Here is a 23,435-nt window from a genome sequence, read left to right as displayed (position 1 = left end):
TATTAGGTGAACAAAGCAAACAAAAAGAACTTTCCTTCAGAAATGACTTCATAGTCAATCTGATTTGTATATTTTTTCAAATAAATGTATTTATGGCGTAAAACATAGTTATACGATAAATAGTTCGTGTAAAATAGTTTTTCTATCCAACTAAATTAAAAGTCACAACTAAAATTTTATCATGGGTGCATATACGTTAATTCTCATTTGTGTGTTGAAGAAAGAAATAAACATTCCAAATAATATATAAAAGTTGACATACAATTTAAAGCATCTGATTACACAAACATTAATAAATGCACAGTACTTTTCTGACAATCCAAAACGTAGTCTACATTAAAAGGAGAATAAAAAATGCTTAACTTACTCTTATGCTTTTCTTCCATATAATGAAACCAAAGATTCGGTGATTTTGCGATTATCATTCAAACATATCTATTTCAAAAACCCACATCAGAGGTCACACTTCTTTAAAGCCAGCTAATCTTCAATTCAAAAAATATGAAACAGAAAATTTTATGAGGCTGGTAAATATGTAAATTTCTGTTCATTGTAAAATAAAACATATATCATATCAAATAATTTGAATTTTCATGAATTGCGAGGTCGGTTATTATGTACAGCCTTTTGCCTCTAACGTCGGCATTTTTGAGTATTGTTTTATACATGTATGAGGCGCTTTTTGTCAACCAAATTGGATATTTTTTCATGTACGTGTTCTATACGTGTAATAATTCCAAAATGACGTGTCTCATTAATTATTTAATTATTTCCTTATGTATTTTATAATTAGAATTACATGAGATTTTCACAGAGATTAGGTATGTAAGTGATAAAGTGTTTTATAAAACATGTTTATACATTTATTTTATATTCATTAGCCAAAAAGTCTTATATGCACAACATCTGTTCAAACGGACTCGTATGTCAATTAACATAATACATGAACATATTAACGAAATATTTGGAGATAATGAACAGTATCCAAGCTTAAAAGTCCATCAAACAATGCACATTTGTAGCAGAGCAATCATGGACCTCAGAAATTACAAATATGTTTTCTTTTTTTTCTTTGCCTAATATTATAGGCAATGTATGTCAAACTTGGTTTACCGTGGTAAAAAATCAAATGCTATTCAAGGACAGATGATATAAACAAAAAATGGATGCCTTGATTGGTATATATTTTTTGATCTAATTTTATTACAAATGATGCAAATAATAAATTTGTAGAATATAAAGAAATTGCAAACCTTCTGTGATGTTCAAAACTCTACCCTTCTGAAACCATCCTTATTATTCTATACAAAATTTTTCACTTCAAATTCCATTTTTGTGCAAATTTGAATAAACAATTAAACCCTAGGTGAAACTTATTCATTTTATTCATTAAAACATGACTCAAATTGTTATTTTCAAATTTTTTGACAAAAGTTTGTTTGTATCATCTGCCCTTAAACATTTAAATAGATCAATCTTTGTTAAAAAAAAATTGAAATTCCAACATATAAGCAATATATTCGTATATCAACAGTTTCTATACCGATTATAGTTTATAGAAAATGAACTCATCCTCTTCTACAAAATAAAAAAGTCAAAGGTTTGAGAGAAATTTTAAAGGCTTTTTAACATTCTGTTGCATTTATTAATAAACTTAATAAATAAATGTGTCAATATATCTAAGACAATTTTTTTTCTCGATTTAGTCTCCTATTTATTTTTCTCATTGACATTTTATTTTTGTTTATGTATGCTAGATATTTAACGTTACTGAGGAAAACTATTTTTATAATATGTTAATTAATGTATCTAAGAGTGACCCCATTCATCTTTATGTCTTACAGATGATAAAGAAACGATGGAAGCGTGTGCTCCTTACATTAGGGCTAATTATCGCCACTGCACACCTGTATTTAACACTATTTGCAGGTGAGAAGTCAACAATATACAAGGAAGCCTTAGCACTGTCACGAGATAAACTCGAAATATGTTACTGGCAATTTATCCTGGTCACCAATGAAACCCAGGGAAGATAAATTATATTCAATGACATTGAAAAAGCCAGATTATGCAAATTTGTTTATATATATTCATGTTGTCCCACTTTTAGTGATATTCAACTGTATCACATAAAAAAATGCTGGGGTAAAATATCTAGATAAGGGGTATTAATAATTAAAATATAAATTATGTTTTCAGTGCAGGAGAGGTCATATATACGGGAGGGTCGACATCTAGATTCCTACGTCATACAAGGAACAACGGCTGGGCAGACGTTCAACTTGAACAAGGTCACACCAAAAGTCACAAGAGTTGTTGCAATGGACAATGACAAAAACATTTTTTACAAATTAAACCAAAAACAATTAACAACAAGAAATCCAAATATTACAACAACCCTAGTCGATGTCTCTTCAAACACGTCTAGCACACAACACACGACACAGATTGTAAATATGGTCCCTGAGATCAGTTACAATGTTACTCACATACTAATTGTAGCCTATATTAGGAGTGGTTCGTCTTTGACGGGCGATATTCTTCAGCAGGACCCAGATTCTTTTTATGTGTATGAACCTCTACACTTTACAGAAAAGATGGGAAAGAAGCTTCAGTCCGTGCAACTTTTAAATGGCAAATATGTGTGAGTTGTGTTCAGATACCATTTTTATTACGTTTATATGTCTAGTGTATTGCACAAAAATCCTTCCCTAACAAATACTTCTACTTGTAATGATTTACGATTGTGAGATTTAGTATTTAAATAATATTAAAATAGAGAACATACTTTTATAAAATAAAACAAGGAACTTTCATTTACAACGAAAATGTATATTTTTTGAAGATGTCTAAATTATCTTATTCAGATTAATAAATGTCAATTAAGAACTTTACTGACATCCGTATATACAATTAATCTTTTTTTTTTTTTTAAAAATTCCATTGAGATTGATGAGTTATGAAGACCTGAATTTCAAAGTAAAAATTTCACTGAGATACTTTATGCAGATACTTTGATTTTTATGATAAAAAATTTCGAAGATGTTCATTTACTCTTACAGGACTTTTGTTAGCATACTTTTATATCGCATTACTTGTACATATATGTCTCTTAGATTTGTATTAACAAACCGTAAGGCTCCAAACCTATTTCGTGATGGCAAGAAAATATGTTTTGGTTCTCTCAAAGTAGAGTTTATTTTTAGTTCAATTTTGATATTCTCTTTCACACAACTTGCAGTTGCAACTTAATTGACATAAAATTCCTCTTCTTATGAAGTATAATTAAGTTACTATGCTTCTGTTTACTATGTCTTCCAATATTTAGTGATGCAGTGATACATTTTGTTTTATTTTTGCAGAAATATTGAAAGGAAACTATTCTTCAATCGAGCATTTACAATCATCAACTCATACTTCGACTGTAATTTCTCTAATCTTGACTTTGGAACATTAGTTCACGGATTTCAGACATTTGGAAATAAAACCAATAAATTTATTAAGTGCTATGTGAAGAAATTAGGACAAAAGATAAATAAAAAACTAGCAACACAAATGTGTGCGGTAGAACTAGAAAAAATGTGCCAAAATTCTAGATTTCGAACTATTAAAACAATAAGGATACCTATGCAGTATGCTGAGGTCTACCTGAAGAGGTACCCCAGTCTTAAAGTCATTCATCTTGTCCGAGACCCCAGGGCTCAGGTGAATTCTATAGGTAAGCCAAATAAATATATTTACATTTTATAAATTGTAATAGTATTTTAAGTTCTTCCTTTTGTTTCTTGTTTAATAAACTCTGGTTTCAAATACTAGACCAGGTAAAAGGTCATGATTGCATGCTTATTTTACAGAAAGCAAATTTGGTCATACATGTGATGTTTCTTGAAAAAAATGAATTAAAAGAAAAATAAGTAAAGAATGTAAAACGTCATAATAGCTTATTTTACAGAAAGCGAATTTGGTCTTTTTTTTTTCTTTTTCTTTTCTTTTTTTTTTTTGAAAAATATCGAAATGATACATAAATTTTCTTTTTTCTGGTATTCATTTTCTCAAATATGTTTTAGCGAGAACCTGATGTATCATATGTACATTCGTAACTTGTTATTGATTGATTAAAGTACAAATTACTTCAAATGCAAATTTATCTTTAGATAAGAGTCAATATGGAAATATTTCTACGAAGTAATTCATCTTTTTAACAAACTGCCATTTGTTTTTGAAGTTCTCTTTAAATAATTGAAAACAATTTACATTAATCACGTTTTCGCTATTTTTGCACAAGTGCGCCAGAGGTCAGTCGACATAGGACTTACCTGTTTTCGATGACAAACTAACATGAAACATAGATTTTTTTTGGGACCTGGAAAAAAGCTTGTCGGGAAATTTGACAGATCTACGTGGTTTTTCTTAAATGACATGGGTCTCGTAATGAATTAATTAGTATGTTTATCTGATGTCGACAACAAAATTGTCCTGATCTTAAATTTCATAACATTTCCGTTAGGCTTTTGAACTTTTGATATTCTTACGGTTTCAAATGTTTGATCATTAATTATTAAATATTTGTCTGAGTAGAGATTTAAAGACTTGATAATTTTTTCACATCATTTGGTAAATGTTGTTCAAAACATGATTAATTCTGCTTTATTTTTACAATGAAAATGGTATTATAAGTTTAAATTTAGAATAACTTGAAAAATTATCAGAAGGTAAGGTACCTTGCGTATGTCCTTAAGAGAAGATTAAATTATTTCTACAGTCTGTGATTCTTTTTCCCCGATATAACGTGTGAATCTGGTACAAAACACATGATTTATATCTAGAAATTCAGAGAACATTTGGTATTTTTGGAATAATGTGCTTTTAATGTGCATGGAAAAATGACTTTGAAATCTTTCCAAAAATCCAAAAAAGCATAGATTAATTGTTTACGAATCTAACAGAGATTTAATATACAGTAAACTGCATTTTATGCATTAAGATGGCTTTTATTTTCTTTTTCAGTTTCATTGGCAAATACCACGAGATACAATGTAGGTTTCGCAAAACAAAAGTGCAGAGCGATGGAGAGAGACCACTATTTTTCAGAGGTGTACCGCACCAAGTATCCGGGACGTATAAAGCGTCTTTATTACGAGGACCTAGCGTCTAGTCCCATAAAAACTTCTGAATCGCTTTATGAATTCACGGGCATGAACTTTACCTCCGTGGTCCGGGACTATATCACTGGTATCACCAGCGCAGGGCTGAGCAGTTGTGCCATTTGTAGCAAACGGGCGAACTCTTCTGAACATGTGGAAAAATGGCGCCTAAAACTAGCATTCAAGGATGTGCAGCTCATTGATAAAGAGTGTTTGAGTGTTTATAAACATTATGGATTTCTACCTGTTCAAACAGAGAAGGATTTAAGTGACCTTTCTATACCTCTTAGGAAATCAATTGATAAAATATTGTAATAAAATGTTTTACCATATAATATACTTCTGTTATGTTAGAAAAATACCTTTGAGTTTTGTTTAATAATTCACATTGAATTATTATTGTCATTTATGTTAGTTCGTTATCATTGCTGTGTTTCATTAAAATTATTATAGATAATTTGTATGAGAGGTGTCACTGATTTCCTGTTGCCAAACAATAATATAAATTTAAAGGACTAAGAACTAATTATTCATCCTGATCAAACTCCAATGTTTCTGAATAAAAGACATTCGTTGATATTTTGGAAGATGTGTCACGTTGTTATTATTTAGCTAATAGACATGAATAACATAGGATTCAAATGTTTCACTTAATTATCTCTTGGAAACAATTTTACAACCAACATGCAATCATGTTTCAAAACTGGAGTGCGTAGAAGTTGCTTAAACATACCAGATTTCCTATCATAACGTTATATATTTAAAAAGTTAAAGATGGGAATTAATTTAAAACACCAAAATAATGATCAATGACATGAACAATTAACAATTTTCAAATTATAGGGGCCACCCTGCCCCGTCATCATCAAAAAAGAAAAAGGTTTTAAAAAATCATAAAAACACAATAGATACCAACATTAAATTCAAGATTTAAAGAAAAAGAATTAGTAGCTTTGTTGAAGTGCTAGATGTATTTGTTTTCATCTCTTTCTTGTTTGTTTTGATGATCAAATTTGAAAACTATTAATTATATCTAAAACTAATCTTGACACATATTTTTGAGCTTTTGGTTGATTAACTTAATATAGAAAGGTAATTGTTGATCCTATTTTATCTTGTTTATGATTAAAAGGTAAAAATAAAAGGGCAAGTGCGTCTGTAATAACTAAAAAAACATACAATTTAATCTTTTAAATGCGAGGACAATAAACTTTGCTTATGTCGAGATGAAATATTGCGTTAAAACTATTGTACATTAATTTTATTTTTCTCCGTTTCATTTTTTTATGTTCCTTATCATAAATCCAATATTGTACTAAACAGAAAAAATGAGATTGTTACTTAAGATCTGACAATAGATTAATACAGCTTCAAACATGTACATATAAAAGTTCTACATTTGTTTTTAATGAAATTTCACATGATCACTTAAAAGGTTGTTAATTGGTGGTGTTTAGAAGTGATGTAGGGCTGGGGTGTATTTTCATGTATCAAATAAGAAAAAAACAAACAAACAAAATACTGAACCAACCACTAACAATGTTGTTATTGTCTCTTTAAGTTATAGATAAATCTTCATGACAGATAAAATATAACTTTTACGCCCCAAAGAATACTTTTACTTCTCAATTACCAGTATTTGTTAGCCCAAGATAGAAAAGTTTTGGCATGTCTAAACAGAAAACATAATTGGAGAAAAATAAATTTTCATTGAAATTTTAAAAACCTTTCTTTCTCTATTGAAAAACGGTCACTTGGATTTTTGGTTTATTGGCGCTCTATCCACAGATTTTTGAAAGAATGTCAGATAGCTCAAAATAAGCAAAATTTTCGATTGTAAATGATAAAGAAAAATCAAACAATCCAAACAGAGACGGACCTCTGAAAACAGAGACGGGATCAGTTGCCATTGAGCAGTAAGCATCATCTATATTAACTATCGATTGGTTTCACATTGCGTTATCCTTGTCATGACCGGGAAAACAAAAAATTCGGCAGACAATTCAGTGTGAAAATAATGACCCGAGCAATGCATATTTTTTTTTTAAAGTCACCATTTAATTTAACGATAAAATGTATTTGGGGGTAAGTTCATTATATTGACAAAGAATTTGCAAAATTCTGAAATAAGATTAGATTTGTTATATCTCTGTTGCATCAGCTTTTTTGTTATTATATAGAATTGAGTGTAAAGATAAAACAACATCATCAACAAAGAGAACGAGTTTGCCTTATGTAGGTCTTAAGTGGTTATGAACTATCATGAAACGAGGAAAAGGGGTCAATAAGATATATCATAATGCAAAAAAAAAATTGGCAAATTTACGCGATGAGGACAAAAATGCATATTTTTAAATACGTTTTTAAGATATTAATATTTTTAAAGATAATACGAGGGCTGTTCAATAACTAATGTTCTCGGTGCTCGGAAAGAAACAAAATACGCTTTTCAATGATTTAGTCTTAATGGTTTTACTTAACCTTTGATTAAAACACATGTCCGTAACATTTTTTATCCAATTTCTGATTTTTTTAGAACTCATTTTTGGGCATGACCCTTAGTATACTGGAAAATGGCAGATCCAATGATTTCCTGGACTTGTTTCTTCCTTCTGAAAGGTGTTTTTTCAAGTTTAGAAATAGAAACAAGTCAAAATGTCAAAGATCTGGCGAATATTGTTAATGTAAAAAAAATTAACTTTCTGTTTATCCCGAAAAACCCCTTTACTCTACGGGGCGTACGGGTTTGGATGCTGTCATGAAGAAATTTAATGTGTGGTGGATTCCTGATTCTAGGTCCTTCCTGTAATAAACCTTTCGATTTTTTGGCAAAAAAATTGCTTTCTAGACTCCTCCAGATATTAAACTGCCTAACCGAATACGAATTTGAACAACAATACCACTAATATTTAAGAAAATTACATATAAATCTGTCTTTGTGCTCTTGCATATTTTTGCTCTTGTCAGACCTTCGCTGTTTTTATCAAGTACATCTTGTGGTAAATTTTGTTTTGAGGGTTTTAAGCAATAGATTCATTTTTCATTATCTGTTTGAATATCAAACAAACGTGGATAACTACAATTACTGATATTTTATAATAATTGTTAAGACATTCGTACACGCTGTCGTTTTCACTCATTTTTCAAAATATAGGGTGACCTTTGAGTACCAAGCTTTTTTTTACCGTCAAACATTTCTTACAAAACAGTGTAAACTACTCCCGATATGATATCTATCAAATTTGCTATGTGTCTTAAAGTCAATCCTACATCATCAAATATTATTTGTTGAAATTTGGCAAACAGTACATAAGTTGTTATAATTTTTTGTTGGCAAGGACGGTACCCATTTTTGATGCCCATAATATAATTTTTTATCATTGAAATCCACCTGCTCATTTGTCTATAAAACAGGCATTGGTTGTTGTAAATGTCACATATTTCAGTGAATATTTCTTTGGGATTTTTAACAAGTTTTACAGCAGCTTTAATGATGCTTTTATTTTCACTCTAGTTTACTGATTCTTTACCACTCATATATAATGCAGTGTCTCGAATAGCCCTTGTTTCCCAGCTTCTCACGATGAAACTATGTGATGAAAAGTGGTCACATAAACTGTTATAAATTCATTAAAGATTCAATAATGAGAGAAATTCAAGTTTCATGTCATATGATATCTGCATTGTATGTCATACAGTTCAGGACATTATTTATTGAACAGCCCTCGTATATTATGTCAAGTAAATGGTACAATTTCTTAGGCTTGGAGGTAACCCAATATATGGAAAACATAATTTATCCAATACGGCTGTTTGGCCAGTTACTCATCAAGGTATGTGTAGAAATAATATTCCAAACGAGATGTTTTCCATAATTAGTTTTATACAAAAGAAGCAACGAAGGTATTATTGGCTAACATGGTTTTACATTTTTCTGTCTTATTCTTATAAAAATTCTCAAACTTCTGAATGACACCACTACATCCATACACATAAACAATAAAACTGCACGAGCCGTATATATGTGTATTTTATAGTGTTGTAATTTCTTGACGAAATCGTTAAAAATAACGCGGGTTTAATAGTGATTTGAAAATATTTTATCGTATAAATAGTATACCAATGGATTGAATACTTTAATTCTTTAATTTTCGAGGAATATAAAAAAAAATCTTTGATAATACAAACAGATTTATTCTTATATATTTTTAAACATACAATCAAGAATGTTTAATATATAACTTAGTAAATGTCTAATTTATCTGTCTAGATATCAAAATTGTATCGTTTATAAATCTTCTAAAATTGTTTACTTCCACTCATGTGACACATTCTCAAAAGTCACAGTGCGCAAACCTACACCCAGCTACAACATTTACTGTGCATAAAAGGAGAATGCAGTGTGCAAGGTCCATAATATCAAGTATGTCAGCCATTTTATATATTTTTCACACTGATTATAGAGTACTTGAAAACAAATATAATGTGAGTTATGAAACGGTTTCAAACATTAAAGTTAAGATCTTCCAACTCTCTTTCTCTTGATTTCCCCTTCACAAATCAAAACTAAAAACCTTGAAAAGGAGTGCAAAACCAAACAGCTGAAAGATGCACAGATATCTATGATTTTATTGATTTTGGACAGAGATATAAACAAATACAGAAGAATAAGAATCTGTTTGTTCATAACATAATGGAATAAAAAATCATTTTCAACTCAAGTTCAACGATGAAAATTAAGGTGGTTGTCATATTTTACCTAGTATGTAAGAAAGAGTCGAAAATCTCCTAACAAGTAACCAACTACTGTAAAGTGGTCATTGAGAAAATACAATCAAGGATCGTGACTAAGAACTATGAAACATAACTCTAATAAAATCAAAGAGCAGAAAAACATCCCAAGTGAAAAATTAATGCCGTTTTCCTTAAAAATAAATCTGATATACAATTTTTATTAATAATAAAAAAAATACACAGATTATAATTTCCTGTATTTGGTGATAAAGAGATGTCTTCCTTAACACAAACGATAGGAACTAGTATATTTAGAATTATCAGTCAAGGCAAAACATGTTGGACAATTTATCAGGTCATTGCCAGTTGAAGCAGATGATTACCGAATAGACCACAATTTCTGTCATTGATAGAAAAAAGAATTTGACTTTATAATGTAAGTATTTTGTTTTGATTTTTCGATCAATTATTAAAAATAGTCAATTCCTATGACCTTACATCAAACTTTTTGATACTGAACCACTATGCAAAATGTAAAACAATCTTTCCTTGCCTCAGGTCGTAAGTTTTTCTGAAAAAATGGGGCCATTTTGGAAAAATACATTCCTGACTTTTTCCTTCTTGGTAAGTATAGCTGAACAAACTTTTAACAACTTAATACTGTACGTCTATTATTGAATTTATTTCTTCATATAAGGTCAGTACATTTACATGTATATCACGATAGTAACTTAATTCTAGTTTTATCAGATAAAATATGTAAAGGATGTTCAATGGTGTTTAGGTAGATATAATATTTAATTTCATGACTGGAAGAAATTTTCCTACTGCACATATCATCACTAGTGAATTACAAAAAATTACAAAAAAGAAACCAGTCTTATAAGAGGATTAAATTCCATATCATAGAAGAATTCTCTCTTTAACATTTCCCTGGTTGTTCCTAGCAATTTTTTTTTCAAATCAAATAAAATAAAATTTTATATACAATGAAGACATAATATATGCCTGTTACAATATCAATATCTTTAAAGGGCTAATAAAATTACACACACGTATTTCACAGATAAAAATGTTACAAATACAAAAGGAGCATTGACATGAAACTTGTATTGTTTAATCAAATGTTATCATTGAGAAAATAAAATTTCGTTACATTTCTTTTTTATTTCAGACAAATTTTCTCAGTTCTTCATATGTTGACAGTAGGTATTTAATCAATTTGAGTTATTTGAAGTAGAAATGATAAGTACAGTGCATGTACAGGGTCTATATCAATACAGAACATTTGTTTGAGAATCACGTACGTGTCTACCGATAAAGAAGGTCTTTGTGATCTAAATTTTGATATACACAGTATAACATAATATAAACATACAAGTACATAACAATAATTTCCCTTTTAGTGTTTGACATTAACCGTTTTGTTTCAAAGTTAAACACTTCCCTGGAGAGAAAGAAGCAAGAGAAGTCGATCTTTGTCATGAGTGCACGTCTTGCATATGTTTTCCACGTCACACATTAGGTATAACTTTTTCATCCTAATCTATTCTATTCATAACTGGGATGTACTGAACAACAGTTAACTGAAAATATTCACTTATTCATATGTATGTATGATTTTCAGCCGATGCATAATTCTGTAATACTAGTAGTAACATTTATGCACACGAAAAAAAATACTGATAGTCCTAATTACTAACATGTAACTGAATTTCAAGAAAAATATACAACACTATATATAAGTGCTTAAAATATACATGCACCTTAATTAATGATGTTTTAAAGTCACAAAAAAGTTGAAAAGAATCTTATAATACTCCAGATTCAGAATTCTTTCTTTTTTACTTTAGATTTTTCCTGTGACGTCCTGGAAAATTATGGATCTGATTTTTGCCAAAATTTTATTTGTAAACACAACATAACTTGTCCAACAGGTATTTCTACCTCTTAATATTTTTACACTTTTTTGGAAATATAATAATAAAATTATATATATTTTACTCACAACATTCATGGTAAAAGAGAAAGGAATACTTATCATTCTGAAGTATGTAAATGAGATATTTAAAAGTAGGATATCGGGATTTAACTTATCATATGTCTAAGAAGGATGTTCAGCTTTCGCTTATAATAAAGCGATTACCTGAATATATATTTATTCTGATGTAAGGAATTTTGTTTCATAAATGCATTGACTCTAAACATCTGTCATTAACAGTGCCTCCAGTACGTCAGCAGCGGCCATGATAAGGTTTTCCCATGCTGCTCAAATTTAGCAATCTATATTAAATTTATACGCTGTTATTAGAGTGTAATGTTATAAGATGTTGCTTTTCTTTTTATATGAGAGGTACAGTTTTATATATAGAAATTAAAATTCTAACCTAAAGTTCTCTTTAATTTTAGCACGAAGGTTAGAAAGAAGAGGAGCATATATGTATATGCTATAAAAACATTTAAGTCTCTGCCTTGAGACTACTAGTATTTATAAAGTCTTATCTATTTTTACAATATTTGTTTACATAACTGTACTGCAGTTTCTACTACGATTCAAACAACAACTACTCCCCCTCTTCCGGTCACGTGTAATAAAACTTCTATCATCACAGCAGTAGCTCTAAATCAGCCAGTAGGAGACCCCTCGACTAGCGCATGCCCAGATACCACTTTCCAGTCTCCAGAATCTTTACTTACTAATTATTGTGGAATTCCACTCGTATCCAATTGGAAACAGGGTCAAAAGGTTAGTTTAGGGTTTCTATGCTATGAGGAAGATTGAAACAAGCAAAATAGGGGGCAAATATGAGTGCAATGGTTGCAATCTCTTTCTTAATAAAAATATAAGGATAATATGTACATATATGAATATTTGTTTTACTTTTTTCAATTGAAACACATTCATGTACAACTACTCTGGTTTAAATTTAAAGGGACTTAGGTTTTGTTTTTCGAAACAATAACAATTTTTGAGGAGAAAAAAAAACCAATATATATCTCTTCAAAATGTGTATCATCGTCCGCTCTAAAGATTTTAAGAAATGTCGTAGTGAATTTCAAAATTCACAATATTCTTTGCATGTAGTTAATAAAGACTATTTTCATGTTGAATTCAGAATGAAATATTGTTTCAATGGAAGACTACCATTAGATAAAAAATATGACAATTACCCTGTCTAGAAATGTTAATTTTAAACACTGTTTATACATACAGTTTAGATCTATACATGCAGGCTGCTTACTAACCTATTCGAATTGCTTTTAGGTCATTGATGAGTGTCATTCAAATCCAAATAGTACACTATCGTACACCCCTGTTTCAACTATTGCGCATGGTCATCATGATATCATGTCCGGTATTTTTATCCGTTGTATAAGTGGTGGATTTTCGGTAAATCTCTGTCTCTCTGCTTTGATTTTCTCTCAATTATACATCTTGAAAATATGATATTGTTAAAATCATATATTTAAAAATTTACCGGTCCTTGATCTTTTTTAAAAAAATATTTTTTTGCAGATGATTGCTCAGACCTGCACAACGACACCTAGCGTTCTAAATATTACCCATGGTTCTCTGTACCATTTGCCGGATTTTCGTTTTGTTCTTTCATGACATATGTTCCTGTGAACGAGTAGCCTAATTCAGGCTTATGCAATCATATTGTTTTTATTTCTATATTGATTTCTCTATAAGCAGTGTATACTTGTCAAATGTCCTACAATATAACATATGTTTCAAACTTGAAAGATTTTTTAAAAAGATATTCAGTATCAACTTTACCAAAATTCTTTTATCATAGCCAAGTATAGAAATTAAGTAAAGAATTATGCACACTTTAATTACATCTGTAAAATTCATGTTTACGAGCCAAAAATTAAAAACGTAATGACAAAATTATAAAAATTTTAATATTTTTAGAAATTTTCTATTTTTTCAACCTATATAGAATGTTAGACCTACATGTTTATCTTTCTTTCATACAAATATGCCTCTAACCACATGTAGTTTTACCTTACATTATACAGTGGAATCTTGCGAAGCCGGTTCTTTCATTCCCAGTCAAAATCATTCGGATAAGAGAACGGTCAGGATTTCTGAATGTAGCCTTGATTTCAGTAACATGTATATGCCCCCTCATATCAATAGCAAATAATGTTACTTCCGTTTCAAACAAGTGTCTTTCACTAATTAACAATTTTCAATCGCCCCATGTACTCAGTTGCGATTGAAAATTTTTAATTAGTGAAAGACACAAGGACTAAGTAGCACACAAACGCACACACCCTAGCGCATTACTATATCCTTTCCAACTCAGTTGCTATGTGATAATAAAAAAAAATGTTGCCTATTGCGTATTATTGTTTTATTTTGTGTTGATAGTTTACTAGAATTGAAGGTTAAAAACTATTCCGGACGAAGGCATCAAAGTGTTACATAAAAAGTGTATATTTCGTTCAATTCACAATGTTTCGACTGGAATTCTTTAATATTTTTTTCCTTTTTAAGAGAATTTTAAAAAAATAAAACAAAATAAATGTGTTATGTTTCAGTTGTGTTGAATCTAGAAATACTCTTTGGTTTATTTCGGATAAGTTACTTTACATTTGGTCTTAAAACACAGTCATGACACCTACAAATATTCCTTCTATGGAGAGCAGAGTGCTTGCTCAAAGTTCATTCCAAAGTTGTAATTTTGAGACAGTCTCAATCTCACCTGCACAATATTTTCCATTCGTTAAAATTATATATTCTGTATCGCTCTTGAAACTTTTAATGATCCATAATGCCTTGCCCTCCTGTTCTCAAGTGACTTTATTTTTCTGCAATGACACAAACCATTATTCTTTAAATTGTGTATTTTCGATGTGCCCACAAATTCCGGTTGCAGAATGCATTTAATGATTATCTACCTTTACATGTGTACTATTGAAATACAATTTAATACCACGTGCCATGTTCCCAGTGACTTAGCATTCAATGGTCTTGTTTCATAGACCGTGTTTCTAATCCAGTTTGCAAATACATGTACATGTACATTGCAATGTGTAATTAGAATTCAAGAGATGTTTTCTATACCAAAAAACTAATATTTTGGACAGATGCGTGTTTTTAAAGAGAAAGAATGTATAAGTAATCCTTAAAAAATTCTTGTAAACAACCTGGCATAGCTGCATATTTGACTGACATTTTTAAATGCCCGAAATCGATCTGTTATTGGAATGGCGTTCATGGCAATGTTATCATATCAAATAAACAAGAAATAAAACACGTTCGTTAACTTGTTCAAAATGGACTACTAACATTTAGGGCTCTCTTTAAAATTTTTATCCTTTTTAAGAGTGATAAACTTAGTAAATGCAATATCAAGATCCACGAATTCCAGGATGTGTTCCATTAAAACTTACGTCAAACTGGTAAGTGTTATTCATATTTATGTTTATACCGGAAATGGTGAAAAAATTTCTTAAATTATTAGATTATTTGTTTTAAGATTGAAATCAGAAATTAAGGTGTCAAACATATCAAAGTCTTGAACGGTTACAAGTATATTTCACAAAATGAATAATCAAGCTTAATTTATTTTCGATTTCTTGTACAAACATGTAGATTGATAGAAACTTACAGGTGCCATTAGGAATAAATATATGAGTCTGGCCAAGGAATAATAGTGGATGATATCTATACTCCTTCTGAAATGAAATAATTTTAATTTTATAAATATACACCATACAGTCATGTAAATTCTCATACAGATTAATGATATTTAAAGGATGAATAGCTTGCATATACACATTATTTTAATACTAACAATCACTGATGTATGTATTTATGAGACAAATCAATGCTATAAATTTAACAATAAATGAATGCTCCAAAGTATGATATATTAAATCATAATTTATCATTAAGTAAATATTTAGTTTAATTTTAATGACTTTAAACCATTATTACATGTTACATGACTTTATTAGATTAAAGAAATCATAATTATGCTGATTTGGTAACATTGTATTCGTTTTCAGCTATAAATGAAACAACTTTAGGGGAGAAAAAACATGTTTGCAGCAAAGGTACCCAAGAAGCCCTCTACTCCTTCTTCAGTCGCAGCAACTGAGAAGCAGGCACTGATAGATCGCATGATTGAAGACTCTAACAAATGCTTATCAGAGATTCGACAAGGCAGATCTATAGGCAAGACACTGGACAGTCCGGAGGTGTCTAATGCTATAAAGAATCTGTCAGATGGGATAGGGTGCATCATGGTTGTTGGTTTGAAACTGTCTGAGAAATTCCAGCTCGGAAATAAAATTTGTGCTCAGGTCTGTTGTGAGGGGAACCTGTTGGACGACATGATTGCTTTTTGTCCCCAAAACCGAAAAAAGCTTCCAAACATATCACAAGCTGAACTGAGTGTGTGGGAATTTTTCACGAACGGAACTATATTTTCCCCCGATGTTTGTAAGAAGTTGTCAGCTGCTAAAGACCTTCTTTTATACGCAAAGGATGTTTTAGATATTTTATATGATTCTTACACAACCTCAAAGATAAATGTGAGTACCTGCTGTGTTATGCCAATATTCTAGTGATCTGGTAGATTTTTTATTCCCCTGTCTAGAAGTATTAGTAATTTTGCCCAGTTCAATGATATGATTTATGCATTAAAGATATACACGTAAAATCGAAATTCAAAGTAAACACTCTCAGCACAAATTCGTACATCTTAAACATATATTTCAAGTAAAATGCATTAATTATTAATTCACAAATTATGGCAAAGAGAAATCATATAGTATATATTTTAGTGAAATAAAAAAAAATAATTGATTTGTTTTCCCTTTTTACCCTAGAATGCTCAAAGGACGGCAATAGATTACATCAGCGCTACAACTCATAACATGTGCACTTTCTGTGACGTCACAACCACCAGTGTCCGGGCAGCCGGTTTCCTTCCCGTCTATCTAAAATATCTGGAAAGTGACGTGGTAAAAAATGACCTCATAAAGAGTGTCCCCCTTTTAGCAGCAGCAAGTGACATTATGAACGAAAATGACGCAAGCATGGCGGGAAGTCGTGCTGACGTAGAGTTTATGATGTGTGGGATAGAGGAGTCCATTCAGTGTAAATCAGGGCAGTTCAATGGATGGTTCGCATTCGAGTTAGCAAAAAGTAGGTATGCCTTCAAAAATATACCACATATACATGTACATTATATAGGATTATTAATATTTTATCTTAAGTTTCAAACATCAGGAATTTATAATCATTTATTAATTAATGTTTTAATTCACAGTTATAGGAAATCTTGCAATATTTGATTCCAACAAAAAGATTTTAGTTGAGTACGGTGTATTACGTCCGCTCAACAAACTAGCGAAACAAACCGAGGAAATAGAGCAATTAAGTAAGTAAAGTATTTTATTACTTTAATGATATTCAACATATTCACATTCTTATATTTTTCCGTCTTCTATAGGATTTTAAAAACTCTTTGATTAAAAATTTTCCTATCCATTTCTCTGTTATTTGGCATAAATCGAATAAGGAATTTCGACAGTTCTGAAATCAAGAAATAGTCGTTAGAACACGTTCATCAATTAACGACTTTAATGTTTTCTGATTCACAGCCGCAACAAAAACACTGGCACATCTTGCATTCGATGATGACAACAAGCAAACTTTTATATCGGATGAAAAGACAGACATTGTGACCACTCTGTTTAATCTGGCCAAATCGTCCTCATTTCCCTCAGTCCGAGAATCAGCAAAAGGTGTTCTATGGACATTATCAGAACAACTTCATTCCTCAAAGAAATACGCAGAAATAGGTACATTTACAATCTACCAATAGTCAAGCATTCTTCACGCTTAAGAATTTTTAAAAAGTTATACTCACAGTCTAGCTGTCATATCATTTATAACAGCACTTATTATATAAAACTTATAATGATTCCTCAAACAATAACCATATGATCAGGGTTTGAAATATTAATTGAATAGACCATTTGTGTGAAATCTTTAGCTGGTGAATTCTTCCAGAAGAAATCTAAAGGTCACGTGATGATCAGTTATTCCAGAGAACAGCGCCCCCTATTGCTACGAATAAAAGATGAAATAAGGAAGGCAGGGTTTACTGTGTGGATGGACATTGAACAAATGCGAGACAATGTGTACGATAGAATGGCAGAAGCCATTCAGAACGCCTCTGTTGTTTTGATTTCTATGTCCTATAGCTACCAAAGAAGTGAATACTGCAGAAGAGGTAAATGAAATGCTTATCAGTATTTTATTGTTTCGCTCCAGTGGAATTATACATTTACATTGGTTTTAAGAACGTTGTCTTTTCCCAAAGAGCAGATGAAGAATGATGTAAAAAAAAAAAGAAGAAGCAAATGTATAATTATTATCTTTTATGCATGTTTCATTTTGGGTCTATTTTATCCAGAGGCTGCATATGCATCATCGTTAAAAAAGGCGCGAATCCCACTATTGGTGGACCCAGAATACGTAGCTGAGGGCTGGCTTGCTCTCATGACTGCCGGAGATTATCATTATGACTTCGTGAAAAAACCATTTGAAATGAAAATAGAGGAGTTAATTCGAGAACTTGGAAGAAAATGTTTAAAAGATCAAGAAGATACAGCAGACGGAAGCAATAATAAGGATATAACTCCCCAACAAACGCTAGTTACTTCTTCCTACGGACAGCCCAGTTACACCCTTCCGCGGCCATCTTCTCACGGGCAGCCAACTTATAGTATACCACCAATAAAAGAAAAGGACTTAGTTCAAAACAAGAAAAGTGGGAAAAGATGGAAGGTATTATAGTAAAATAAAGGTCAGAGATCAGCTCAGCATTTTATAAGCTACCATTTGTTTTATTTTCCGTGCATTCATTGTACACTAAGATTATTCTTGACATTGCAGAAATTTGCTAAATTGAACAAAGAACAAGTAATAACTTGGTTGGATAAGCATCAATTGCCCAGGTAAGTGTACTTCATCGATGTTCTTAAGCTTATACCTTTTTTCTCTTCAAATAGAGGAATCAATATTTTCCCCATTTCTCAGAATATAATTCTTATAGATTCTCTTGTATTTGACAACTATTTTAATAATATGTATGTAGTAATGATAATTTTCTTTTGAATAGCTTTAAAAGTATCGTAAGAGGTTATATCTGCGATACATTTAAATGGGTTTTTTAATATGCTTTTTCCCTTATTTTATATCTGCGATACATTTAAATGTTTTTTTTTAATATGCTTTTTCCCTCATTTTTTTTTCAGAGAAGTGTTCGAAAGTTACAGAGCTAAAGACATTGTCTTTTTAGCACAAATGAAGGAAGAGGTGTGTTCAACTTTCAGAAGTATTATGCTATAATAATATTCATAAACTGATTACAAAAATTAATTACTGAAAATACGGACGAACAAGAGAGAAATTTGCAATGGCTTACTGTGTGACAAATTTGAAAATCTTTTATGCATTTGAAAGCTTTTTGTACGCCTTATTCATCCCTTTCTTTTATTACGGCGTTATAAGCATCCCTTTCTCATTTCTTTATTACAGGCGCCAGAGGTCTTCTATAAACACGTGATGAAGATTTCAAAAACTAAAAACAAGATAGAAGCCCTACAGTTAGCAACGGATTTTACAAGGGCCCTTGACCATTTAAAGATTTCGGATGATGGAAAATAAACAACGCAAATGCATAGAATTTTACCTATCTTTTTAATAAAATAATTACAAATGTTAACATGATTCAAGCAGTAAATCAAAAATATTTTCCTTCTCTGTTTTATTCATTCTGTGTTGTTAAACACAAACAACAATGCTGTTATATATATACCTTGCAGAATGTGACAAACCCCTTCTTTGGACACCAATAATATGATCTTTTAATCATATCTCTGAAGTTTGACTTACTTTTACAAAATTGTACTAAATTTTGACCCTTTTTTTGAAGGGTTAATGCATTGTCAAGAACTTTCATACTTCACGGTTTTATTTTTTGACAAGTCCTTCCCTAGAGTATCAGCAAATTAGACATTGACCATGAAGTCTGACCTTTTTTTAATTAATTTTTTGGAATAATTTTTGAATTGTTGAAGCTAGGACTTTTATAACTTGCATGATAATTTTAAGACTACTGAACAATTACTGATTGGTAATATGCAGCTTAAGTCATTAGGAACCATCAGTTGCAGACAAAATATTTTGAGACAGACAATGGAATCGGCGGTTACAATTACATATTTCAACTTGCAGATGATTGAAGATGATATTTTTATCTGGGGGATAATGGTGTATATACCTTAAAAGTACTCCAGAGAATTATTTCCATTTTGGGTTTGATTACAAGTTTTCACTTTCAAAGACATCAAGTGCATTTGTTTCTTTTAAAAAACGGAGGGTTAAGAGATAATTTATGCAAGTTTCATTTCTAGAGTTATACCTTTACTTTGAATATAATACAAATCTTTAATTTGAACACTTATAATTGAACAATTGATTAATATGCATATATTTTGTCACAAGAAGTCTTTTTCAAGGAGCAATCAATAACATTTTCACTCAAATATTCTGCAGCTGCTTTAATTTTTATATAGGGAACGAGTATTACAAAATTCCATAATGATAATTCATTCAAAATACACACAGTGAACTGTAACCACTGCACACAGCGAGGTATTACTATAGGTCACCTGACTAAAGGTGTCCGTCGTGGTATCCCACAAACATCGGCTAGCGGTCTGCATGCTCTGGCTATCTTTTTGGCTGATGATGACGTTGCAGATAATCTTATAGCGTGGAAGCCCAAGTTCTTTTACTTTGTTCTTAATCAAAATTGAGAGATCACATGCAAGCTTGCTACAGCTAGATGCCGAATATGTCTCCTTCTCTAAGAAATGATTTAAGATGGACTTCACCATAATCTCAATTTTGTTAGTGCTCACTTTTTTATCTTCATCTGGTTTCATTTTGTAGGTATTTTCGTATCTTACTTTCGGTTTGCCGTCCTCTGGGTTACTGATACTTAGTCTGTATTTGCTCATTCTGCGTATTGAGAGGAGGGAATTGATGGAATTGGCCACTCCTTTAAATGTCGACCTTCGTCTGGTGGTTTTTTCTGGGGCCTTTCCATCTTTTACAGTAGCCGTGGCTTTTGAACCATCATCAGATGACTTCGCCAGAGAAACACGCCTCTGTTTCCAGCCCGCAAACACTTCGTCATCTTTCTCCTCGCTATTATCTCTATGGAACATAACCTTCAAAGTGGGAAGTAAATTATCCAAATCAAAAGAATGTAGCGTTTCATTTTTTCTAATAATAATGATAAAATAAATCTTGCACAAAACCCAAATTGTTTTTTTTTCCGAAAAGCGATTTGAAAAACGCACATGTGGTAGATGAATAGATGATACAAATATATTTCTCTTTTTTTTTTCAAAATCATAGATATAACAAATAAAAGCAATGTTTTATTACATGTAATATAATGAATAATTTTCATTACGTAGATTCAATTGAAGAAGAAAAATAGAGATTAATTTATGAGAAGTGCAGCAAAAATGCAGAATTTCATTGCACGTCATAGAAAGTTCACAAATCCTAATTTACAAATAAATATTCTCGTCATTTACAATCAAAACTGGTCCTTAAATATTTACCAATCTAGGCATCCTATTTTTTTTTATCATCTTCCCTTAAGTTTTAAATCTCTCTTAAATTCTCATTTGTGACTTTTAAGTTAATAATATTATGTTAATTAAACACTCATGAGAAGAATTAAAAGATTTAATACTTCTAAATACTTAAAAAAAATGGATTGCACAACAGCCATTTTTGAAGGAATTAGAAAATTGTATGTACGATTTTTAAATATGTTTTTACGATTTAGAAATTCATTTAATAATTTGTACGGTTTTTAGAGCTTATAATTAATTGTAATCAACGCAGTTGACTTGATATATAGTTTATTGAAATTCGTGTCTCATATTTCCCTCTTTACAGCAGTTGGCTTTCTGAATCAAATTATATTAATTTAACTGTTCTAAATAGAAATCAATATTAGACTCTCGTGCTTAATATTTCAAATTTTTAAACTATTGGTTAAATCACTGAAGTATGTTATCCAGATTACCAGTTTATTAGTATATATTTAATCGAGATCAAAGAAAAATACATGTACTACAACTGCATTCATGTAACAACATACTTGTATACATGCAAATTGAATATATTAATATATGATTTTTAAATGACATGATAAATATATGATACATGTACGTTCAAACCAGTCTGATTAAAACTTTACAATAGGTGAAGGGGGTTGTTTTAAAAAGACTATAGCTACATTGTACATTCAATCAAGGATAATGTTTTTAAATGTATATTTTAGTATAAAAATGAGATCTACAGTACATAGAGAAATATAAAAATAAGTAAACATTTCAGCAAAAGAAATTGTAATTATAGTAGTTCTCACCTTTGGGATGGTTGTAGTGGAGTCCAGGGTTAAAGCCTTCAAGTAAGAAAAAATATAAAAATAGAAAGCAATTTTTACACCAAGTAAGTGTGGTATATAAATATCTGACACGGACATCAACCTTACATTTATGTTGTACCAATCACAAATAGCTTTGTAACCGAGAGAGTGTCGGCTAATAATGAAGTTAGTTTACAGAAAAACTGATTCAGACATGCTTTAGTCCGATAAAAAGAAAAAAACCTAATAAAAATTCCAGTTCATTCACTTGAATATATTCTGAATGTCATTTTGTGGAAAAGGCGTTAAAAGACGGAAATCGTTTTATGTAATGGTTATAAGACGAAAATTGTCCATTATGTCAGATATTAGACGACCCGAGGCGCGTTAGCGCCGAGGAGAGTCTAATATCTGACATAATGGTCAGTTTGAGGCTTATAACTTACTTAAAACATTTCACCATTGTCGAACACTTCCATTGTTAACTTATTGGACAGCCACAGGTAAGGTCTCGTTCTGCTTGGATGACTACCTGGCACTGTTCATCGAGTTAGGCCAAAGAAAACCAGTTTTGGTTTTTCTTCTGATTTTATTAATAGTAGGAATCATTGAGAGGTGTTTTATATCGATAAATATGAACATTAACTTTGTTTAGTCTTATTTGTCCGCATTGCGACATTTTTTATCTATACTACGCATGCGTAAAAGTCAGTTCTACTAAATTCTTGACAATTTATTCATTTTACAACGCAACGACCACGGATGACGACGTGCATTTTGATTTTGAAAAAATACCTTCAGAATCGGGTGTTTTTACGATGCCATTTATCGATTACACCAAGATGCCTCAGTTCAAGTTTTTACTATGACATCCGGATACATATTCTTATGTTTCGGAGTTTCCCGTTACAGTGTAACAGGTAATTTTTGTAAAGCAATAGGATTTGAAGGATTTTACTCCTACAACTGTTCAAGCATTTTCTTTGAAATTGGGAGATTATTTCTGATGTATTATTTTTTTAAATGCAACACTTTCTCTTTTGTGTGCAGGTTTCGAACTCGGAAG

At 30.8% G+C, this 23,435-nt stretch overlaps 4 protein-coding genes across 4 annotated transcripts; 3 read left to right on the top strand and 1 right to left on the bottom strand.

Annotated features, from left to right (window-relative positions):
• The first annotated feature begins 1,815 nt into the window (after nucleotides 1-1,815).
• LOC134266705 (carbohydrate sulfotransferase 3-like) lies at nucleotides 1,816-5,703 on the top strand. Its single transcript, XM_062748926.1, has 4 exons — nucleotides 1,816-1,929; nucleotides 2,200-2,644; nucleotides 3,363-3,718; nucleotides 5,008-5,703. Exons 1-4 carry the CDS (start codon nucleotides 1,845-1,847, stop codon nucleotides 5,457-5,459), a joined length of 1,338 nt encoding a protein of 445 aa, XP_062604910.1. The 5' UTR covers nucleotides 1,816-1,844; the 3' UTR covers nucleotides 5,460-5,703.
• Nucleotides 5,704-8,889: 3,186 nt separating this feature from the next.
• Nucleotides 8,890-13,518, top strand: LOC134266706 (uncharacterized). Its single transcript, XM_062748927.1, has 4 exons — nucleotides 8,890-8,977; nucleotides 12,419-12,624; nucleotides 13,144-13,269; nucleotides 13,396-13,518. The coding sequence occupies exons 1-4, from the start codon at nucleotides 8,890-8,892 to the stop codon at nucleotides 13,489-13,491; spliced, it is 516 nt and encodes a 171-aa protein (XP_062604911.1). The 3' UTR covers nucleotides 13,492-13,518.
• Nucleotides 13,519-15,987: 2,469 nt separating this feature from the next.
• Nucleotides 15,988-19,587, top strand: LOC134266707 (uncharacterized). The gene is made up of 9 exons (XM_062748928.1): nucleotides 15,988-16,430; nucleotides 16,728-17,046; nucleotides 17,171-17,281; nucleotides 17,505-17,705; nucleotides 17,900-18,139; nucleotides 18,323-18,696; nucleotides 18,805-18,866; nucleotides 19,167-19,227; nucleotides 19,450-19,587. Exons 1-9 carry the CDS (start codon nucleotides 16,017-16,019, stop codon nucleotides 19,576-19,578), a joined length of 1,911 nt encoding a protein of 636 aa, XP_062604912.1. The 5' UTR covers nucleotides 15,988-16,016; the 3' UTR covers nucleotides 19,579-19,587.
• A 390-nt stretch (nucleotides 19,588-19,977) lies between these two features.
• Nucleotides 19,978-22,544, bottom strand: LOC134266708 (dynein light chain Tctex-type 5-like; the record flags this gene model as incomplete). Its single annotated transcript, XM_062748929.1, has 2 exons — nucleotides 19,978-21,149; nucleotides 22,370-22,544. Coding segments are annotated over 2 exons (802 nt in total), but the record flags the coding sequence as incomplete, so codon positions are not given.
• Nucleotides 22,545-23,435: the final 891 nt, after the last annotated feature.

Source organism: Saccostrea cucullata, unplaced genomic scaffold (assembly GCF_032062105.1).
Source record: "Saccostrea cucullata isolate Sc308-1 unplaced genomic scaffold, CSIRO_AGI_Scuc_v1 ctg18753, whole genome shotgun sequence".
NCBI lineage: Eukaryota > Metazoa > Mollusca > Bivalvia > Ostreida > Ostreidae > Saccostrea > Saccostrea cuccullata.
The sequence above is the reverse complement of the archived record's forward strand: the minus strand, read 5'-3'. Positions and strand labels throughout refer to the sequence as shown.